Source organism: Pongo pygmaeus, chromosome 13 (genome assembly GCF_028885625.2).
Source record: "Pongo pygmaeus isolate AG05252 chromosome 13, NHGRI_mPonPyg2-v2.0_pri, whole genome shotgun sequence".
NCBI classification, from domain to species: domain Eukaryota; kingdom Metazoa; phylum Chordata; class Mammalia; order Primates; family Hominidae; genus Pongo; species Pongo pygmaeus.
Window position 1 is genome coordinate 101,863,277 of NC_072386.2, and position 20,358 is coordinate 101,883,634.

The 20,358-nt window shown below is 37.4% G+C and overlaps 1 protein-coding gene across 4 annotated transcripts in view; it reads right to left on the bottom strand.

Annotated features, from left to right (window-relative positions):
• The window catches only part of ECPAS (Ecm29 proteasome adaptor and scaffold), a 121,560-nt gene that overhangs the window by 57,885 nt on the left and 43,317 nt on the right, over positions 1 to 20,358 (bottom strand). For all 4 annotated transcript variants that reach the window (XM_054500502.2, XM_063650281.1, XM_054500501.2 and 1 more), the window contains 10 exons: positions 19,222 to 19,371; positions 15,752 to 15,920; positions 13,029 to 13,168; positions 10,352 to 10,433; positions 7,852 to 7,971; positions 5,567 to 5,652; positions 5,243 to 5,321; positions 3,042 to 3,091; positions 1,977 to 2,043; positions 1,764 to 1,886 (listed from right to left, as the gene is read on the bottom strand). In XM_054500502.2, the coding sequence (XP_054356477.1) occupies positions 1,764 to 1,886; positions 1,977 to 2,043; positions 3,042 to 3,091; positions 5,243 to 5,321; positions 5,567 to 5,652; positions 7,852 to 7,971; positions 10,352 to 10,433; positions 13,029 to 13,168; positions 15,752 to 15,920; positions 19,222 to 19,371 (1,066 nt within the window). The remainder of the gene's footprint in view (positions 1 to 1,763; positions 1,887 to 1,976; positions 2,044 to 3,041; positions 3,092 to 5,242; positions 5,322 to 5,566; positions 5,653 to 7,851; positions 7,972 to 10,351; positions 10,434 to 13,028; positions 13,169 to 15,751; positions 15,921 to 19,221; positions 19,372 to 20,358) is intronic.

Below are 20,358 nucleotides of genomic sequence, written 5' to 3' on the forward strand. Positions count from 1 at the left end.
AAGGAAAAAAAAAAATCAATTACCAGCCATTCATTCCAATCAAGATGAGTCTTCCTAACTGTAAACAATTCAAAATTCTAAGGTGACATTTTAATAAATATGTATCTAAATAAATTAAATAAATCATTTGTTCAAGATCTTTAATCATGTTGTTTAAGTCTTCTGGACAGTGGCGTTACTTAAAGAGTATTCTTATAATTTTAGAAGATCCTCCAGGTAAAGTTTAAAGACCTCCAAGGACCATAACTAGAGAATCTCTGTGCATCCTCAGCCCAAACCCTGGGTTCAGCGCCACTGTGACAGTTTCTAGCCACCACCTCTGCCACCCCAACTCTCAAACTGTCAGTCACATGAGTGAAACTCAGGTATTTGGCAGAAATTACAAACAGAGCCTACTTGGAATCCCCACTAATTTGAAGCTAAATACTTCCAATGTTCTCAGATTAGCTCAAAGCAGTTTCAACTACAGAAATATATTCAATTAACTGAGATTAATAATCTGTAACTACAAAGTTCAACCAGAAAAGCAGTTTTAGAATCTACTGATCCTGAAGCTTTATTCTTATGTACTTTCCCCAGGTCACTCCTCTAGCCACAAACATAAGTGAAATAAGAGAGACATTAAAAATATATATATTGTCCCACTCATTCTGGCATTCTTGCTATTTAGCATTCCTTGAAAGAGTGAAGATATTAAAGACTAGCCTAAATTACATAACTAACCTAGAGTTTGGTTGCTTTAAATGTTGTCTGTGAAAAGAAAAGAAATTAGCTTTGTCTTGGTAATAGTGTTACATGATTTGATCTGTGTGCGTAGAACCAGTATCTGTAAGTGTTTATACAAGCATCACACTTCCTTGTAAAGTTACCTAGAGAAAGTTTAAAGTATTCCATTCTAATGAGCTTCCAAATACACCTACACACCTTTGTCCATAACATATGACCATGAACCACATGCACTGCACACTAAGAGCACTTGACAATAGGACTCCATCATAGTAAGCTTTCTGAATGTATATAATAGCACATTTAACCCTGTCATATTTTAATAGGAAGCAGACAACTTTCTGAACATTTAAAATTCCCTCAAAATATTAAATCATGTCAGTCTAATTCCATTAGGACACAATTTATATTAATCTCACTGACATTTTTTAGTATCATTCTGTCTTCCAATCTCCCTCTCTTCCTACTTCTAAAAATGTGGGACAAAGAACAGACTAAAGCAAATATATAATATTTTACATATTACATATATATATATGTGTGTGTGTGTGTGTGTGTGTGTGTATCTACAGATATTCAAAATCCTCCTACAAATTCCCCTGAAAACCAAATAAAGAGGAAGAAGAGCATGTATGACAGTACTGGCTCACCTTCTAAAGACTCACTTTGACATATGGAATTTGTCTTTCATCCCTTCTGCCTTTCTCTGAAAATGTTACTTATCAAACTCTACCCCAGCGGACAGTAGTGCTCAGCTACCAGTTAAAAGACAAAACATTTCTAATTCGGAGGACATGGCATTAAGAACAGTTTTCCCAAATGGAAAGCTCTAAACATAAGCATCGCTATGAATACTACCACTCCTTCTCCCCTAAAGTCAAATTTTCATCATGAAGAATTAAAAATAGATCCTAAATCACAGCCCAAGTGAAAGCAAATATTCCTCTTAATTATCAAAAGTTAAGTAGCAATTCAAATTTTGTTCTTAAAAATGTAAACCGTATACTACCCAGGCTTTGTAGTTCACACGGACCTACCTTTATTAAGTACGAAGCCACAAGTGCCTCCATGAGAGTTCGCTGTGCCCCTTCCAAAGTACTATACGCTCCAACCATCATAGATAAAGCTTCTTGAATAGCAAGTCGAGTCTCAGGCTCTTCCTATAAAGATGATAAAAATGTTTCCCTCCCTATTGGGTTCCCAGGGGAACATCCAAACAGAAAGTATAAACTTAACAGCTGTTTCCCTACCTTACAAAGGGCTTCAAAAAGCTGCTGCACAAGCGCTATATCCTTAGTGAATAAATGCGGCATTCGACTGCAAAAGAATGTAAAAATATCGTTACTATCATAAATTTCCAAGAGATGAAAAAGGGAAAAAATGAAACTAAACACAAATTTTCCTGAACTCTCTGAAGACAAGGTCAGCATCATTATATTACCTCCTCCGAGAGCCAAAAATGTTTCTAAGTATTTAATTCTTTAATCCAAAAAACCCTTGATTAATACGCACATCTTCCAAATATCCCCTCTATAATATTCCATGCATTCAGTTAACATTTCTGATTTTAACATGAAGAAATAAGACCAAACTGTGATCTAAACTAATGACTGTCACAGAAAGGGGCTTTGTTACTTCATGCCAACAGACAAGGGACAAGGTTGGCTGACAACCCTGCACTATATCTACTGATCTGGGGTGGCTTTCTTCCAAACCCCAAAGCTCCTTTCACTGCAGAGAAGAGCAAGACCTGGTCTACACAGGCCAACACAAAACCTGCACTGGGAGTGGAAGCAGCACATGGTGCCACTGAGGATGCTTCATCTCTATCTCCCTGCTTCGAAATACAGTGAAGGAAGATGAAGCCAGGAGGAACTGGAATGAGGAAATCACATTAAGAAGAAAAAAAAATCTGTCAGGGCCACTCAGAATCATAAACACCATTCTCAGCAAAGAGAATCACTAGAAAAACCTTGATCACTGGGTTTATAAAGATTAGTGCCAAGTAGCAACAAAAACACTTAAGGTCAATCGAAAGTCTCTAGGGTACAAAAAAAGTAACCCATTATGACACAATTAAGTTCAAACTCTCATTTCAAGACCACCATTTAATACAGTAACATACCTTCAAATGTAAATTAAAATGTCTCACATCTTTTTCCTTCTACACGGAAGACATTTCTAAACAACCTATGACCATTAAATACATTGCCTTTCAGAATCACAACAAATTTATTCTCCACCATTATTAAATGCCACATAATTTTTCTCTGTTTACCAACACCATATCTCTCACTAAAAAAGAGTTTACTCACCTGGAGAGTTTTCCAACAGCTGAATATGCCATTGACAGTAGTTTAGGGTCCTTGAAATTAAAAAAAGAAAAGAAAGAAAAGAAAGAACAAAAAACAGACAAAACAAAAAATACAGTAAACAGTAAAACCTTTTCGCTGCAATTACATGCATTATTTTACTCCTTATTAAACCTAGGTCTCACTCTGTCTAACTACACGGTGTTAGCACCTGAACAACAACAAAAATGTCCAAACCCAGAATCCATCACACTACTAAAAGGAAAAACAAGACAAAACCTTGCATCCCCAATCGCTCCAAAAAGAAAATGCGGTGGTCATAGATATGAAAGGTTTCTCTTAGCTGGTGCTGAGTTCAAGATATTTCAACACTATGTAACCTCCAAACACCAAAGTTCATCTTCAACACACTAAAAAACATTAACTCATTAGAAAATACATCACCGGTCCAACAGACTAGGATCCTCCATCTCTCACCAAAATTGCAATAAACTGTGGTGTGATTTTCTAAAAATCTACACTGTAATGAACAGCTTTCTATCATATTTTCTACCATAAAAAATTAAGAGGGTCATAGTCACCAGGTGAATTAGTGAGGTTCTCTCCTCAAGATACAGATAGAGTTTTACATGGTTTTACGAAAACCAATAATCTGATTACTCAGAACACAATAAACTTCTACCAGTTAAAGTTTATGTGTTTATCCTAGGATTTGCCCTTCCACATCTAAATGGCTACTCTTACGGATTCATCTGTTGGGAAGATATGCAGATGTCACCTGCAGGTAAGGGGACTCACACCCTGTGGTTTGTCTGGCCTAACTTATATTTAAATATACAGCTTCTCCCCAAAAGCCCCGGCGCATTTTTATTTCTACCAATGACTCTAAAGGATTTCACTATCTATGCCATAAAATAATCTGAGTGGTCCCCTAGATTTTAACCATGCAAGCATCACTCAATAGGAGAAAGAAGCTATGAGAACCAGGCCTACTTACCACCCCCAAAGCACAGCTGCACAGTAAATAAAGGGCCTTTCACTAATAATACCTACTAACGTACCTTGACTATGGTGAACAATTTAGGTAGATTAACTCATTTAATCTTCACAGTAATCTAATCAAGTATTATTATTTTCATTTTTCTAATAAGAAGGTGCAAAGAATTTAAGTAACTCACCAAAGAACAAAACTAGGATTCAAACTCAGTTCTAATTTCAGATGGTAAGATCTTGATCTCACTATACTACTGCAAACATGCATTCATGTTTAGCTTAGGCTGGGGAAAATAATACTAATGAATATTGAAATATTCATTGAAATATTACCTTTTAAAGCAAATTCCTTTTAAATATTGGGGAAAAATGAGATTCAAAAATCCACAGTCCAAGGAATCCTCATTCCATTTAGCTTAAGGAATCAAAAATTTACTGAATGCATGTTTTGACAGAATTTTGAATCATTAAAATCTCAGCCCCATTATTTACCAGAGAAAAATATGAAAGAAAAAAAGTATCTTAGCCCCTGAGAATTAAGTTTCCCAACACAAGCCAAATCCAAATAGTCACATATGGAAATCAACATAAATTTCAATTCCTTTAATTCCGTTTTTGCACAATAGCTAGAAGTAGCACAGAAGGCACTGGCTGAAAAAATGCTATTTAAAGATACAGCAGGCTGGGCGTGGTGGCTCATGCCTGTAATCCCAGCACTTTGGGAGGCCGAGTCGGGCGGATCACCTGAGGTCAGGAATTCAAGACCAGCCTGGCCTTGAGATGGCCAGTAGAGATGGCAAACCCGTCTCCACTAAAAATACAAAAAATTAGCTGGGTGTGGTGGTGGCAGGTGCCTGTAATCCCAGCTACTCAGGAGGCTGAGGCAGGAGAATCACTTGAACCAGGAGCCGGAGGTTGCAGTGAGCTGAGATCATGCCATTGCACTCCAGCCTGGGCAACAAGAGCACAACTCCATCTCAAAAAAAAAAAAGGATACAGTAAGACCTCATATCAGTTTTTAACAGTTATTTCTCCCAAAAAAAGCAAAAAAGGGCAGTAATTTCTGAAATTTGTACTATTTCAAGTAAAAATGTTAAGGAACAGTGAAACTTTAACAAACTTTTAACTAACTACATTGACAGACCAGAAATATTATAGAAAATACTTTAAGATATAAAATGTTGATAAAATTTAAAAGACAAGTCACTTACCTCTTTGTATTCATTGATTAGCTTGGTGAGGCCATTCAAAAGCATTGGACCCAATGGCTTAATCTTGATTTCTGGACAGCTTTAAATAAAACACACATACACAAAGCAAGATAAGAATCTCATAACTACATATCTTTACAGATGATTACATACAATAATGAGAGACATAACCGAAATAAGTTAAATAATCTATTAAAATACAAAAATTTTTAAAGATAAGCAAACATGATTTCTTTCTAGGTAAGATGAGTAAAAAGATATACTTGAAGCACTCAATCATTCCAGCAGTTGAAAACTTTATAGTTAAAATAGTTAAAAACTTACGTTATACAAATATGATGCACAAATTGCAGGGATAATGTTCTTAACTTTGAATTTGTATTTGTACCAAAAAGTCCATCATACACCACCTATGTGAAAGGAAGAGTTGAGAACATCAATTAATAAAAATAAGAATATTTTTGAATAGTAATCAGAATTCAGCAGCAGACCTTTCGTACTACATCTCGTTCTTCAACGTTAATGCAGATACACATCATTAGCTGACCAACTTAGAAAGCCAATCAGAAGCTCCTATAAATAGTCTGTGGAGTAACAAACAATGGTTGATCTCACAAGTCTGCAAAGATTGTGGGTCTACCACACTGAGGAAACAAAGAGTACATACTGCAGTGGGTCACCACTCAGCTATTCCCTATGTTTCTTAATTATATGATTCAGGACAAATTCTAATAAAAGCTTCAGAGAAAACATACAAATGGAAATATTCTACAAGTGTCCCATTGGGGTAAAGGTGCTTCAAGAAGGCAAAACGATCATGTAGATGAGTCCTGTGCAGCATCCAGCAAGTTCAATATTAACCATCAACATCAAAAATATCTAAATCCCTCAAGTTCCTTTTTATGACAAAGATTACTTACACTAAAAACAAAAAAAAAACAAAAAAAAAACTACACTCTTGTTCCTAAAACTGCCAGCAGTATTCTGATCTTATTTAACAATAACATGTGAGTTACAGACTAGTATTATCTGTTTTATAATTGCCACTGTGCTAGGTACTAAGAGATATAAAAAAGAACAAGCACTCAATCTTGTTGAAGAGTTAAGAGATACACACATTAAAATGATACAGAGCCAGGCATGGTGGCTCACACCTACAGTCCCAGCTACTACGGAGGCTGGGATGGGAGGATCACTTGAGCCCAAGCATTCAAGGCCAGTCTGGGCAACATAGCAAGATCCTGTCTCACTTCAAAAAAAAAAAATCCCAACACTTTGGGAGGCCAAGGCAGGGAGATCACTTGAGTCCAGGAGTTCTAGACCAGCCTGGGCAACATAGTGAAACTCCATCTGTACAAAAAAATACAAAAATTAGCCAGGTGTGGTGGCACATGCCTGTAGTCCCAGCTACTTGGGAGGCCTGGAGATGGGAGAATCACTTGAGCTTGGGAGGCAGAGGCTGCAGTAAGCCGAGATCATACCACTACTGCACTCCAGTCTGGGTGGCACAGCAAGGCTCTGTCTCCAAAAAAACCACAAAAAGATATAGGACAAAATATAATCAAGTGCTACATTATTTGAAACAGACTTTTTTTTTAGCTACTCGGGAGGCTGAGGTGGAAGGATCACTTGAGCCTGGGAGGTAGAGGCTGAGTGAGCCAAGATTGTGCCACTGCACTCCAGCCTGAGCAACACAGTGAGACCCTGTCTCAAAAAAAAAAAAAAAAAAACAAGCAAAGAAAAAGAAAACAGACTGAATGTGAGCCAAGACTAGAGGCAGGAAGGTAAGTTAAAAGAATACTGCAATAACCAAAACAAGAAGTAATAGTTTGAATTAACATCAGCATTATAGGCATAGAGAAGTGAAGACACTAAGAAGATGAAATCAAGAGGATTTGGCCACTGCCTTCAAGTGAGCTTTCAGTTAAGGATGACTCAGCTTTTTCACTTAAGTGACTAAGTTGCTAATGATACCATTTTTGGAGAAAAGCCATACATAAAAAAAAAAACCTTGTTTGAAAGGGATTATTACCATACATTTAAGATAAATGGAAGCCATATATAGTATAGGTTAAGTGTTCCTTACTGGAAATGCTTAGGATCAGAAGAGTTTTGAGATTTCAGATTTTTTCAGATTTTGGAATATGTGTAGATACATAAAGAGATATCCTGGAGATGAGACCCAAATCTAAAGATGAAATTCATTGACATTTTCTATACACCTTATGCACATAGCCTGAAGGTAATTTATACAATATTTTAAATAATTTTGTGCATGAAGTAAAGTTTTGACTGTTTTAATGCAATCCATCACATGAGACCAGGTATGGAATTTTGCACTTGGAGCATCATGTCAGTACAAAGTTTTGGACTTTGGAGCATTTAGAATTTCAGATTTTCTAATTAGAGATGCTCAACCTATATATATTTTCTGATAATTTTTTTAAAATCATACTGCAGCAAATTTAAGATAGAAAAAAAAAGAATCTCATTAATCTTGTTATATACATCAACCTACCCACTGAATATCCACTAACACAGTTCTTCCTCTAATTAAATAGACATAAAAGTTGCAGACAGGCCAATATTCTCTGGAAAAAACAAATTACCTGAATGTTGGCTGGGAACGTTTCAGCAGCTTGTCTAGAGCGGAGGAGATGGGGGACAATCTTTAACTTGACTCTCGTACTGACAGGGTCCCTTTTCAACTCTGGCTTCAGAACTGCACCCTGTTGAAAATATGCTTTATTATAACTCAGCAATTCAAAATTATTTTGAACTGAAAATGTCATGAGAATTCATCTAAATCAGTGGTCTCTCAAACTTTGTTTCAAGATCCCTTTACACTCTTAAAAATTACTGAACTCTCCAAAGAGCTTCTGTTTATATCTGTGTAACCTATCAATATTTACTATACTGGAAATTAAAACTGAGAAATTTTAACATATTTGTTTACTCAGAATTGTTAATAAACTCATTATTTTCAAAACTAACATTTTTATAAAAAATAACTATTTTCCAAAGCAAAAAAAATTGTACTGAGGGAGAAGCACTGTTTTACATTGTCTACTAATCTCTTCAATGTTCACCTTACTACAAGAGAAATGAATTTTTATATATTCTTCCGTATTCAATCTGCTATAATACATTGTTTTGGTTGAAGTAACAAAAATCTAGCTTGCACAGATATGTGTGGTTGGAAAAGCGGAGATGATTTTAGCTTTCTTAGGTAATTGTGGATATTCTTTTTTCATACTACACCAAAACTTGACAAATAATAATTTCTTAACAGTTAATTGCTTATTTTTAAAAAATGAAAAAAAAAGGTTAATTGCAATTTGGAGTTGAAACCATATCAATGAACTTTTGTATACTCTTACACTATATTCCACTGGTTATCTTACTCTGAATGGCTCCCTTGTCCTTATATGCTTTTGTAACATCATTCTTCATGTGCACAACACTGGCTCACTGAGTTAAGCAAATGTTTCTTCATACATACATTTTTTTACAAAGCCTGTGCTCATATCACCTGTGTTCTAACCGCATCAGAAAAATCCACTAAGTACTGATAAGTCATCAAATCACTGTGGTGAATACAAGTTTCTCAAAATTCTAATTTTTGCTTGAAAGCTAACTTTTATCATTGCCAATAAATCATGTTGTTTTTCTTGAAGTAACAAGCTCATTTTTTTCCTTTTAGAGAAAATATGTGCCAAATACCCATCTCGGTAGCTATAATTTGCCTGTCTACTCTTCGAGTAAAGTCATTTTTACTGCTTCATCAAGGATGTTCTTAAGTAAAGCTGTGTTTTATTCTCTCTTTTTTTTTTTTAAATGAGTACATAACACTGAAGAATAGAATAACTGTTAGTCATCTGGTGACATGGCTTTGATGTGTGGTAGGAACCTAGCAAGTACACTCACCATTGCTTTTGTACCATGAGTGCAAATATTGACACAGTACAAAAAGAAAAGGCCTTCACAGACTGCCTAAAAGGTTTGTTGTGACCCTAAAAAGGTCCATGGAACACACTGTGAGAACCACTAATCTAATCCAACCCCTTCATTTTCTACATGAAGAACATGAAGCCAGGAAAAGTTTTGTGATCAGCCAAACCTTTCCTCCCCAACACATTCATGTGTACAGCCATTTGGGGCTAGAATTCAGAGGTCCTGATTCCCAATTCATTGTTATTTCTGCTTTATCGCACTCAATCTATTCTAACCAGGGCTAATATTGATTTTTAAAACAAGTATTTATGGTTTAAAAAGCAAAAAAGCAGACAGGTGCAGTGGTGTGCACCTGTAGTCACAGCTACTCAAGAGACTGAGGCAGGAGCACAGCTTAAGCCCAGAAGTTCAAGTCCAGCCTAGGCAACATAGCTAGACCCCATCTCAAACAAAAAAGAGCAAGAATGCAAGCATGCAAACAAATAATCCTTGTATGTCTGGGTTTGGACCTGGAATACTTTTAAACACAGTGAACTAAAAAGAACTCACGTTATTAAGGCAAAGGTCTTACTTTGAGGCTTTAGAAGAACCTATCTTTTGTTCTAGATTCTAGACCAGAAGTCTGCAAACTATAGCCCACAGTCCGAATCTGGCCCACCATTTATCCTGATAAGGTCTATGAGTTAAGCATCAATTTTACATTTTGTAATGGTTAAAAAATATCAAAGGAATATATTTTTTAATACATGAAAACTACACGAAATTCAAACATCAGTATCCACAATGTTTTACCGGCACACATCCATGCTCATTCGGTTATGTATTGCCTGTGGCTGCTTTCATGTTACAAGAGTTGAGCAGCTGCAACCTGAGAGACCATAAGGCCTGCAAAGCCTACAAAACTTACAGAAAAAATTTGTCAATCCCTACTCTAGACAGTTTGTCACTGTTATTTAGGAATCTGAATTTACAACACCAGATCCAGTAAACTAAATTATCAGGTTTTAATTCATCTAAACTAGCATGACTTAAAACTAGCATTTTGTTATAGCACAGATTCAGCTTAAATGAAACTAGAAGAAAATGTATAAATACATAGTTCATGTCAACAAACTACTTTTTACGCTGATGTGAGAATAAATCAAAACAACCTACCTCTTTTGTCTTCAGTGGTATATCTCCAAGGTACACCTTGTACATCTTATTAATGATGGCAGGATTATTCCAGTCAATTAAGCTATGGAAGGTTTCAACACAGGTTGTTAAAATTATTTTTCCCCCTCCTTCAGTGATTTCAAAAAAATTATAGCCCCAACATTTCTTAACAAAAGAAAACGTTAGAAACACACAAATGAAATGGGCAATTGACATTGTAGAAGAGAAGGAAAAGAAAGGGACTAATTTCTATCAAAGTATGTTTTTAAACCAAAACAAATACAAATCACTTATCCCACCATGACTCAACAGATTATTGTATCCAATGGCACAATTTGGTACCACAAGAAAACTGGACACTGTTCCTACATAGATGGGTTCTCAGGCCAATGGCATGGAGCAACTCCAACAGAGCAGAGCTTTACTACACTTGTTCAAAGAGGCCTGGGGCAGGGTAGGATTCGTCTGTTTAACCATTTGGCAATTCAAAAGTGATAAGGAAAGTGACAAAAAAATTTGTACCCATGAAATTAAAGCCACATCTAGGAAGCTTGCAAGCCACTGTATTTCTCTAATGTTATATCACTGTGATTCCCAGCATCCCCCTCCTTCCTTATCTACCAGTACACACTTGCAGTTTTAATTCTGCAGAGTAGTTATGCTATTAGTCACTAAGACTTAATTCTATTTGGGCCCCACAATAAGGTGAATTCAGATATAAGGTGATTGGTGAAGGCTGGGCACGGTGGCTCACACCTGTAATCCCAGCACTTTGGGAGGCCGAGGCGGGTGGATCACCTGAGGACAGGAGTTCAAGACCAGCCTGGCCAACATGGCAAAACCCCATCTCTACCAAAAATACAAAAATTAGCCGGGCACGGTGGTGTGTGCCTGTAATCCCTGCTACTCGGGAGGCTGAGGCACGAGAATCACTTGAATCCGAGAGGGGGAGATTGCAGTGAGCCGAGATTGTGCCACTGCACTCCAGCCTGTGTGAGAGAGCTAGACTCTGTCTCAGAAAAAAAAAAAAGATGATTGGTGATTCGTTCCCACCCTCTGCAGCAGATCCCACCCAATCATTTCATAAACCTAGCAATAATGTAATCCTTCCTTTCATTTGACTGGTTTACCATACTATATTCTCTCTGCCCTTTGACATTGGTTCTGCTTTCAAGCTATCCTGTGTTTGTGCAAACACAACAGATGAAGCTACTTTTCGGATTTATCTTCTCTTTCATAGTTTATAAATATGCTTCTTCTTAGAATAGCCACAATTCTTCTATCCGCAGAGGCATTCTACAATTCTATTTTAGATATGATTCACCTACATCTTTCCTCAGTTGATTGCTACTAACTAATCCTCAAGCTCCGCCGTTGCTTTTCTTTCATAATACTTGTGGTTTAGAGATTTCAGACAAAACAAACACTTTAGTAAAACAAACTAAAAACTTAGTAGTAATTAACTTCATTCATATTTTGGCAAATATATAATATTCCATAAAGATACATACAGTAATTTACTTAACTATATCCCCATTATGGAAAACTGAATTTGTTTTCATATTTTAACAATGATAGAAAATTATATAATGAACAAATCTATAAAATTTTTCTAAATCTCTTTCTGCTTTTGAATAATTTCCTTAGGATAAATTCCCAGAATATTGAGATAAAAGGATAGAAATATCTTTATGATTCATTACTTATTGCAAACTGCTTTCCAAAACTTCATTTCAATTTATAATGCCAATCAACAGGGTATAAAAATAGCAGTTTTGGCCAGGCGTGGTGGCTCACGCCTGTAATCCCAGCACTTTGGGAGGCCAAGCTGCATGGATCACCTGAGCTCAGGAGTTCGAGAGCAGCCTGGGCAACATGGTGAAATCCCGTTTCTACTAAAAATACAAAAATTAGGCAGGCATGGTGGCCAGCACCTGTAGTCCCAGCTACTTGGGAGGCTGAGGCATGAGAATCACTTGAACCTGGGAGGTGGAGGTTGCAGTGAGCCGAGATCGTGCCACTGCACTCCTGCCTAGGCAACAGAGAGAGATCCTGTCTCAAAAAATTAATATATAAATAAAAATAAAAATCTCAGTTTCAATAGAAACGTAAATGGGTTTATCCACTGCTACTGGTATCCCATTCATTTTTCATTGACTTCATTCATTTATTTTTCATTGACTTTATTTCCTATATGGAATGTTTTCTATAAGTCTGTTTCCTATCTGTATCTCCTCGTGTGTGAATTAGAATCTATTCAGCAACTCTTTTCATGAATGTAATTTTCACCATATTAACCATAATACATATATAGTCTTTATTAAAAGTAATCTCAAATGGTTTGAGACAGAGAAAAAAATAAAAATTAGTAACTTCTTGGAACTGACCCTTTTCTTAACATCAATTCTTTAAGTTCATCTACCTAGCCAAAAGTCTCATTGATTGTGATGACATTCCTAACCTATTCCAGCTATAAACAGCATCTCCACACAGATTTTCTTCTCTGTCTTACACAGAATTCAACTCTTTAGCAAACTTTATTACAAACTAGGTATATTTAATAAACTCCTCTAAGTTGAATGCCTCATTACAAAAAGTCCTTAAAAAAAAAATGTGGCAAGTAAGTTTTTAGAAATCTAGTCCTTTCAATCTTGAAAGCTTACAGGGAAGTAGTTACCTCTGTTTGCTTTTCAATTCCAGGTCTGCTGCCGTTGCCACACTGTGGCGTGTATCACTAGAGGCAATCACCAAGTGGAGAACAGCTTCGAGTTCAGGCACCTGTTCAGCTTCTATGAATTTCACGATTCCCAATTTGCACTGTAGATAAATGAAGGGAAGGAGAAAGAACAGTCAGGGGAGCAAAGGACACCCACGCAAAGTACTGCTTAACATATCAGTGTGGTCACAAGCCAAAGATGAGCAGTAACAACAGTAGCAGCTCCTACTTAGGCTTACAATGTGCCAGGGACTGTACTAAAGCACATATATTCATAATTTCACTTAATCCTCACAATCTAATAAATCAATCATTATACCCATTTTTTAGCTAAAAATACTGAGGCAAGGCTTAAAAGATTAAGAGACACTGGTAAACAATGAAGGCAGGATTCAAACCCAAGTCTCTCTGACTCCAAAATCATTATGATACACAGCCTCCCTAGTGAGGTTACACAGCCTCTCTAGAGTGATGAAGTCCTGAAGTCCAAATTTGGGGCCTCCAGATAAGAGGGTGGTACACTAGGAATATAGTGATTTTTCTGACAGTTCAAAAAAGAAATAAACAACTCACATTCTATGGAGTTTCACTCTATTGCTTACATACAAAGGATATGATTTCAAATGTTAGCTACTCAATGCAAGTGAAATTCTAATCAAACAGTTTTCAATTTAATTGACTGGCTGAAATGAAACAGACTAGAGAGATTCTGCTTAGAACTTCATGCAATGTGAAGATGCTATGAATTTCACTACAAATGACTCTATTTAGCTTCCCAAGTAGCTAGGGTTACAGGCATGCACCACCACGCCCAGCTAATTTTCTATTTTTAGTAGAGACGGGGTCTCACTCTGTTGCTCAGGCTGGTCTCGAACTCCTGGCCTCAAGTGATCCACCCACCTCAGCCTCCCAAAGGGCTGGGATTACAGGTGCGAGCCACGACACTCAGCCCTTTGATTTTTAATTTCTCTACTATTCTTAACTACTTGAATATTTACATTGTTTATAATTAGAAAAAACATGTTTTCCTTGGAAGAAAAAGTATAAAACAAAGAGATATTTTAAAATTAGAGGAAAATAGCTTTCATCCCTGAAACTAAACTGTTCGTTTCAGCACTAGATTATGAAACTGACAAAACACATACAGACGCATATTGGCAAATAATGACCACTTTAAGATTGTAATTGAACAATAACAATTTTTCTCCAGCATTTGTAGCTTTAACCCTTAGATAATCCTAGGTTCAAAGCCTGGTACTAAAGGTGAGATCCTGATAAATCTCAAAACCTCCATGCCTTTCAGAAAATGGAACTAACAATTTCTATACCTTACTGGGTTGCTGCGAGGGTTAAACGAGATATTGTATTCAAAGTACCCGGTACTGTGCCTGTCACATAGATTGCACTCAATAAAGAGTAGCTTCTGTAATTCTTTTTTTTTTTTTTTGAGACGGAGTCTTGTTCTGTCGCCCAGGCTGGAGTGCAGTGGCGTGATCTCAGCTCACTGCAAGCTCTGCCTCCTGGGTTCACGCCATTCTCCTGCCTCAGCCTCCCAAGTAGCTGGGACTACAGCGCCCGCCACCACGCCCAGCTAATTTTTTTTTTTTTTTTTAAATTTTAGAAGAGACAGGGTGTCACCATGTTAGCCAGGACAGTCTCGATCTCCTGACCTCGTGATCCACCCGCTTCGGCCTCCCAAAGTGCTGGGATTACAGGCATGAGCCACTGCGCCCAGCCTCTGTTAATTCTTTACCTTTCTTACTTACATAATAGTTTAAGGAGAAAAAAAAAAGATCCATAAAACATGAAGAAGGAAATCAAATCAATTATATCCCTCACTCAATAAAACATTCTATAAATTTGTGAATGGCAAGAATGCCCCACTTGCCTCTTTTTCCCTCTCCTGGGAATACTGTTTTACTCAATGGTCACTTACATTTCCCAAAAAAAAAGGGATCAAATCATTTAGACTGCCATGGAGAAATAAAGGAAAGATTAAAAGACTAACCCATGTTGCTTGAATTCCAAAATAATTACATACTGATCTCATCTGTTCTTCCCTGAAGTGCCTGATGACACAGACACAGTAAGGCACCTTCTCTGTAGAGCACCAGTCATTTTTAAAAGCTGCTCAGAGAACATCTGTCCTGTTTAAATCCAGAACAAAATTCTTAATGCCAATTTTTAAATTCCCAAGAAGTAATATAACAGGGAGTCATGCTTTTCCCCACACTGTCACCTGTGAAGTGCTGGGGCTCCTCACTTTACATAAAACATACAGCCCTTAAAAGTTGAATAATGTAAGAAAAATTGTATTTTAACTGCACCATAAAAGCTAGATGATAATTTAACTTATAATTTAAAAATTAAAATTACAAAAGTTAAAAAATAAAAAAAAATAAAATGACAGAAGTTAAACATCTTCAATTTATAAGTGAGCTGTGTTTTATACTTGAAATATGTAAGCAGTATTAGAAAAACAAAACAGCATGTCCCACTCCTCCCTGCCCCTAGGGCTTAATAAATAACTAGCATGAAAAGAACACATTACATCAACTGCTTCTTTCAAACATATTTCACTGGAGAGCCTGAATATACTAGAATTATGTTTTATATGGTTCATGAACTTCATAGGGGCAAGTGTCCACAATCAAGTACTATTATGAGCAAGCATTGTGTGATACCTGTTCCAATTGTTCAGGTGTCCATGGGTTATCACCAATAACTCGTTTGGCTGCATAAAAGCTCATTCCTGGAGGAGGCTGTGGGATTCCAGAACCTCCGCCACTGTTTGAAGAAGAACCCTGTGCTGAAGATGAATTTTGGCGACTCTGGGATTCATTTAACACGTAACTGGAAAGGAAATAACACTTTAACCCTCTATAAATACAAAAGCATTTACATCTATATATGTATACAAAACATTCAATCATATACTGTCCTCCTACTGTATTTTACTAGAAGAATGAACACTTGAAATTAAAATTTCATCATAAAAAAAATTTTAAGGTATCTAGAAAGGGTATATCTTCAGCAAATTAACCAGAGAGCACGTCATTTAACTTGGTTACAAATGAACTACAACTGTTACCAACAATGAATATAATTATTTTCATCACTCTCAATCTATAAATGATTGCTCTAATGGCTACTCCAGAATCACCACATTTTGAGTTTTGAGCTGCCAAATATGAGGAAAAGTTCGCTGACAAAAGAGACTGGGAGGAGCTATCGTACTATACCCAAAGCAGAGTATTTTTACAGTCGTTCTCATTTCTACGAAGTTGTAATTCACCTTCAATCCTCCCTGAACTGAGGTCTTTATCCCCACATTAGAAAACCCACTGAAACCTCCAAACAGCCACATAAGCACATAAGCACGTACCACATAAGCACATAAAGTCCCCAAAATGAAAAAACTCAAAAGGGCCCAAAGAAGAAAAGTTACACAAGAACTGACTTTTCCCATTACATGTTCAAAGCCCTTTGCACCACCTCGGTTAATTTAACATCCCTATTTCATTTTAGCTTCTATGGAGGAGAAATAAGATCTCCAAGAAATTCATCTTGATCCAATGAAACTGGTATTACTTATCTACAAAATGAAGTTTTTGATATAAATATTAATTCAAATCTCTTAAAACTAAAGATCTATGCTGATAAATTCCATTATCATATTGGATATTATAATAAAATATCCACTATAATAAAGGTTCAAGAAAACACTTAGAACCTGATTGGATAGTAAATTATTCCACATTACTTACACGTCATATTCATTCAATTCCTAAATTTATCTATTTTTAAAAAATCTCTTAAGGAATTGCTTTAATGTTATTATATAAATGACCCAAGTTCTCATTAGTAAGAAAAATGTGAGGAATCACTGGCTTGGTTACATCATGTTCCTAAGGTAAATCTGAATTTCAAGGTTTATCTACCAAAGCCATCATCACCTGTCATTCTGGCTGCCTCCTGATTTAACAAATATAAAAAGAAGTTTTTTTATTTCTAAGTTATAGCAAGACTGGTGGCATTAAGTAAATCAATCAATAAGTTAATACATCTTAATACTGCATAAAATATCCTAAGGCTGGGTGTGATGGCTCAGGCCTACAATCCCAGCACTTTGGGAGTCCAAGGTGGGAGGATCACTTGAGTCCAGGAGTTTCGTGTGACCCCCTATCTCTACAAAAAATACAAAAAAATTAGCTGGGCGTGGTGGTGCACGCCTGTAGTCCCAGCTACTCAGAAGGCTGAGGTGAGAGGACTGCTTGAACCCAGGAGGTCAAGGCTGCATTGAGTTACCACTGCACACCAGCCTGGGCGACAGACTGAGACCCTATCTCAAACAAACAAACATCATCCTAAACACAAGACAGAGGAATATAAGGAGATGTAAGATCGAGTCTCTGCCATCTGGAGTAAGCTGAGACAGTAACAACCTAACACATGTAATAGCATCTGCCATTTTATCAGATGCAAAGAAACTGCTGAGAAATAAGAAATGATAGAACAGGTGGTGAGAGTGAACATGGAGTGACTAAAGGCCCAGAAAATTGGGCTTCCAAACAAGAGGGGCAGGAGGAGAACAAATTTGTTCATCACACCGCATGAACTCTCATTTCTGGATTGAGAAACAAATGATATGGAGCCCCACATGCCTAGCTTACCATGTACACATATTTTTGTGATCAGGAAAGAAACAAGATGAAAACAGCATTTTGGAAAAATTTATCTGGCAGATGGACAAAATAAGTAGACCAGAAGTAGATCACAATCTGGGCTCCATGCCAGAGACCAAAGCTACACGAAACAGGTCTCAACTACAAGGGGCTCACCATCTACTAGGGAAGATGGAAATGTCTACAATGCAGCAAAAACACACAATGGCCATATAGGCGGGTGTTTCGTGTTTTTATGACACAGAAAATGGTGCAATTGTATCTGCCTAGGGCAAGAAATTTGTCAGAGACAAACGGAGTTGACCTTTAAGCCAGTTTGGGATGCTTTTTTCTTTTTTTTTTTTTGTTTTTGAGACAGGGTATTGCTCTGTCACCAGGTTGGAGTGCAGTGGCATGATCATAGCTCACTACAGCCTCAACCTCCCAGGCTCAATCAACACTCCAGCCTCAGCCTCCCAAGTAGCTGGGACTATAGGTGCATGCCATGGGGCCTGGCTAATTTTTTTATTTTTTGTAGAAATAGGATTTTGCCATGTTGCCCAGGCTGGTCTCAAACTTCTGGGCTCAAGGGATCTGTTCCGCCTCCGCCTCCCAAAGTGCTGATATTACAGGTGTGAGTCACTGCACCTGGCCAAGATGCTGTTTTTCAAAGTGTCTTTTTGTTGTTTTCTTTCTTTCTTTTTTGAAGAAGCATTCTAGGCAGACAGAAAGGCATTCTCTTAAAAATAAACAGCAAGGACACATAAGCATGCATGAAATGCATGAGTGTATTAATGACTGGATATGAGAAACCAAGGATTTTAAGGTGTTGCCTGATGAGATCTGTGTTTTGCAAATCAGGAAAAGCATAGAAAGGGGGTGTAGAAAGATTTGAAGAAGTGGAGCCGCTGGGAAAGAAATTATGACAAGAGTTGAAAAGAGGCAAAACTAGATGATAGCAGTGGGAAGAGTTCCAGACACAGCAAGGAGAAGGAAGGAGGCATTATGCAAATGATATTGCAGCAACAAAGAAGAGAAAAGCTGGAGACAATTTATCATTGTATGGCTAGGTGGCAAAGAGAACCATCATAGCATTAATAGTAAATTTAAAAGAGAAACTTTTTTTTTTCTTGAGAGAGTCTCGCTCTGTTACCCAGGCTGGTCTGAAACTCCTAGCCCCCAGTGATCCTCCTAGCCCCCAGTGATCCTCCCACCTTGGCCTAAGAGGAACTATTTTTATGGGGAAAGACTGATTTCATCTTAGGCAGGTAGAGTCTAAAATCACAACGGCAACTCAGCATTTGTAAAGCCGATAAGCAGTGGGGCTGAAGTTTAGAAGAGGTTTAGAAGAAAAAAATCTTTGTAAATGTAAATGCATGTTGAGATGCATTCATTTACTAGTGACAGTTTAATCATTTAAAATAGTACTTAACTCCCCATAGTAAAAGCAGTCAAGAACAAGGTTGCTTTGTTTTTATTTTTTAACTCACCCATAAGGCATCAGAAGGACATCTAGCATGAAGTCCAAAAGCAGCTGCACAGTCTTTGGTTTCTCAGCAAGATTAAACGGAGAAGCTGATTTTGATGATTCAACAGGGTATTTCATGTGAAAAAGGGTTGGTATTAAAAGATGCATTAAGCTGAAAAAACAATTACATTTATTGCAACTACTTAAAAAATGAGATTTTTATACATGCAAAACACAGACAAAACAAAAATCACATAACAAAAACTGGCAGTTTTAAGCAAGAAACATTCCTTTTCAACACCACTGATTTACAAAGTCCTAATCTAGGGACTGGCCTAGAATTCTTTTTTATTGAAAGCTCAGTGTATTGAGTGATGATTAGCATTTAGCCAATCTGGCTCATGACTAAAATTATCCGAAAAAAATACATCAAATGGGCTCAGTATTAATATCTGAAGTTTCCACAAGAGATTTTATATGAAATATTAAGTAAAGTTCAACTTACTTGTCTTTTCAAAAAGAATTATTTTCCAGGCCGGGCGCGGTGGCTCATGCCTGTAATCCCAGCACTTTGGGAGGCCGAGGCGGGCAGATCACGAGGTCAGGAGATCGAGACCACAGTGAAACCCCGTCTCTACTAAAAATACAAAAAATCAGCCAGGCGCGGTGGTGGGCACCTGTAGTCCCAGCTACTTGGGAGGCTGAGGCAGGAGAATGGAGTGAACCCGGGAGGCGGAGCTTGCAGTGAGCCGAGATCACGCCACTGCACTCCAGCCTGGGCGAGTGAGACTCATCTCAAAAAATAAAAATAAAAATAAAAAATAAAAAGAATTATTTTCGGTCAGGCACAGTGGCTCACACCTGTAACCCCAGCACTTTGGGAGGCCAAGGTGGGTAGATCATCTGAGGTCAGGAGTTCCAGACCAGCCTGGCCAACATGGTAAAACCCCATCTCTTCTAAAAATACAAACAGTTTGCCGGCCATGCTGGCAGGCATCTGTAATCTCAGCTACTCAGGAGGCTGAGGCAAGAGAATCACTTCAACTTGGGAGGCAGAGGTTGCAGTGAGCCAAGATTGTGCCGTTGCACTCCAGCCTCGGCAACAGAGTGACACTCCGTCTCAAAAAAAAAAAAAAAAAATTATTTTCCACAACTAAAG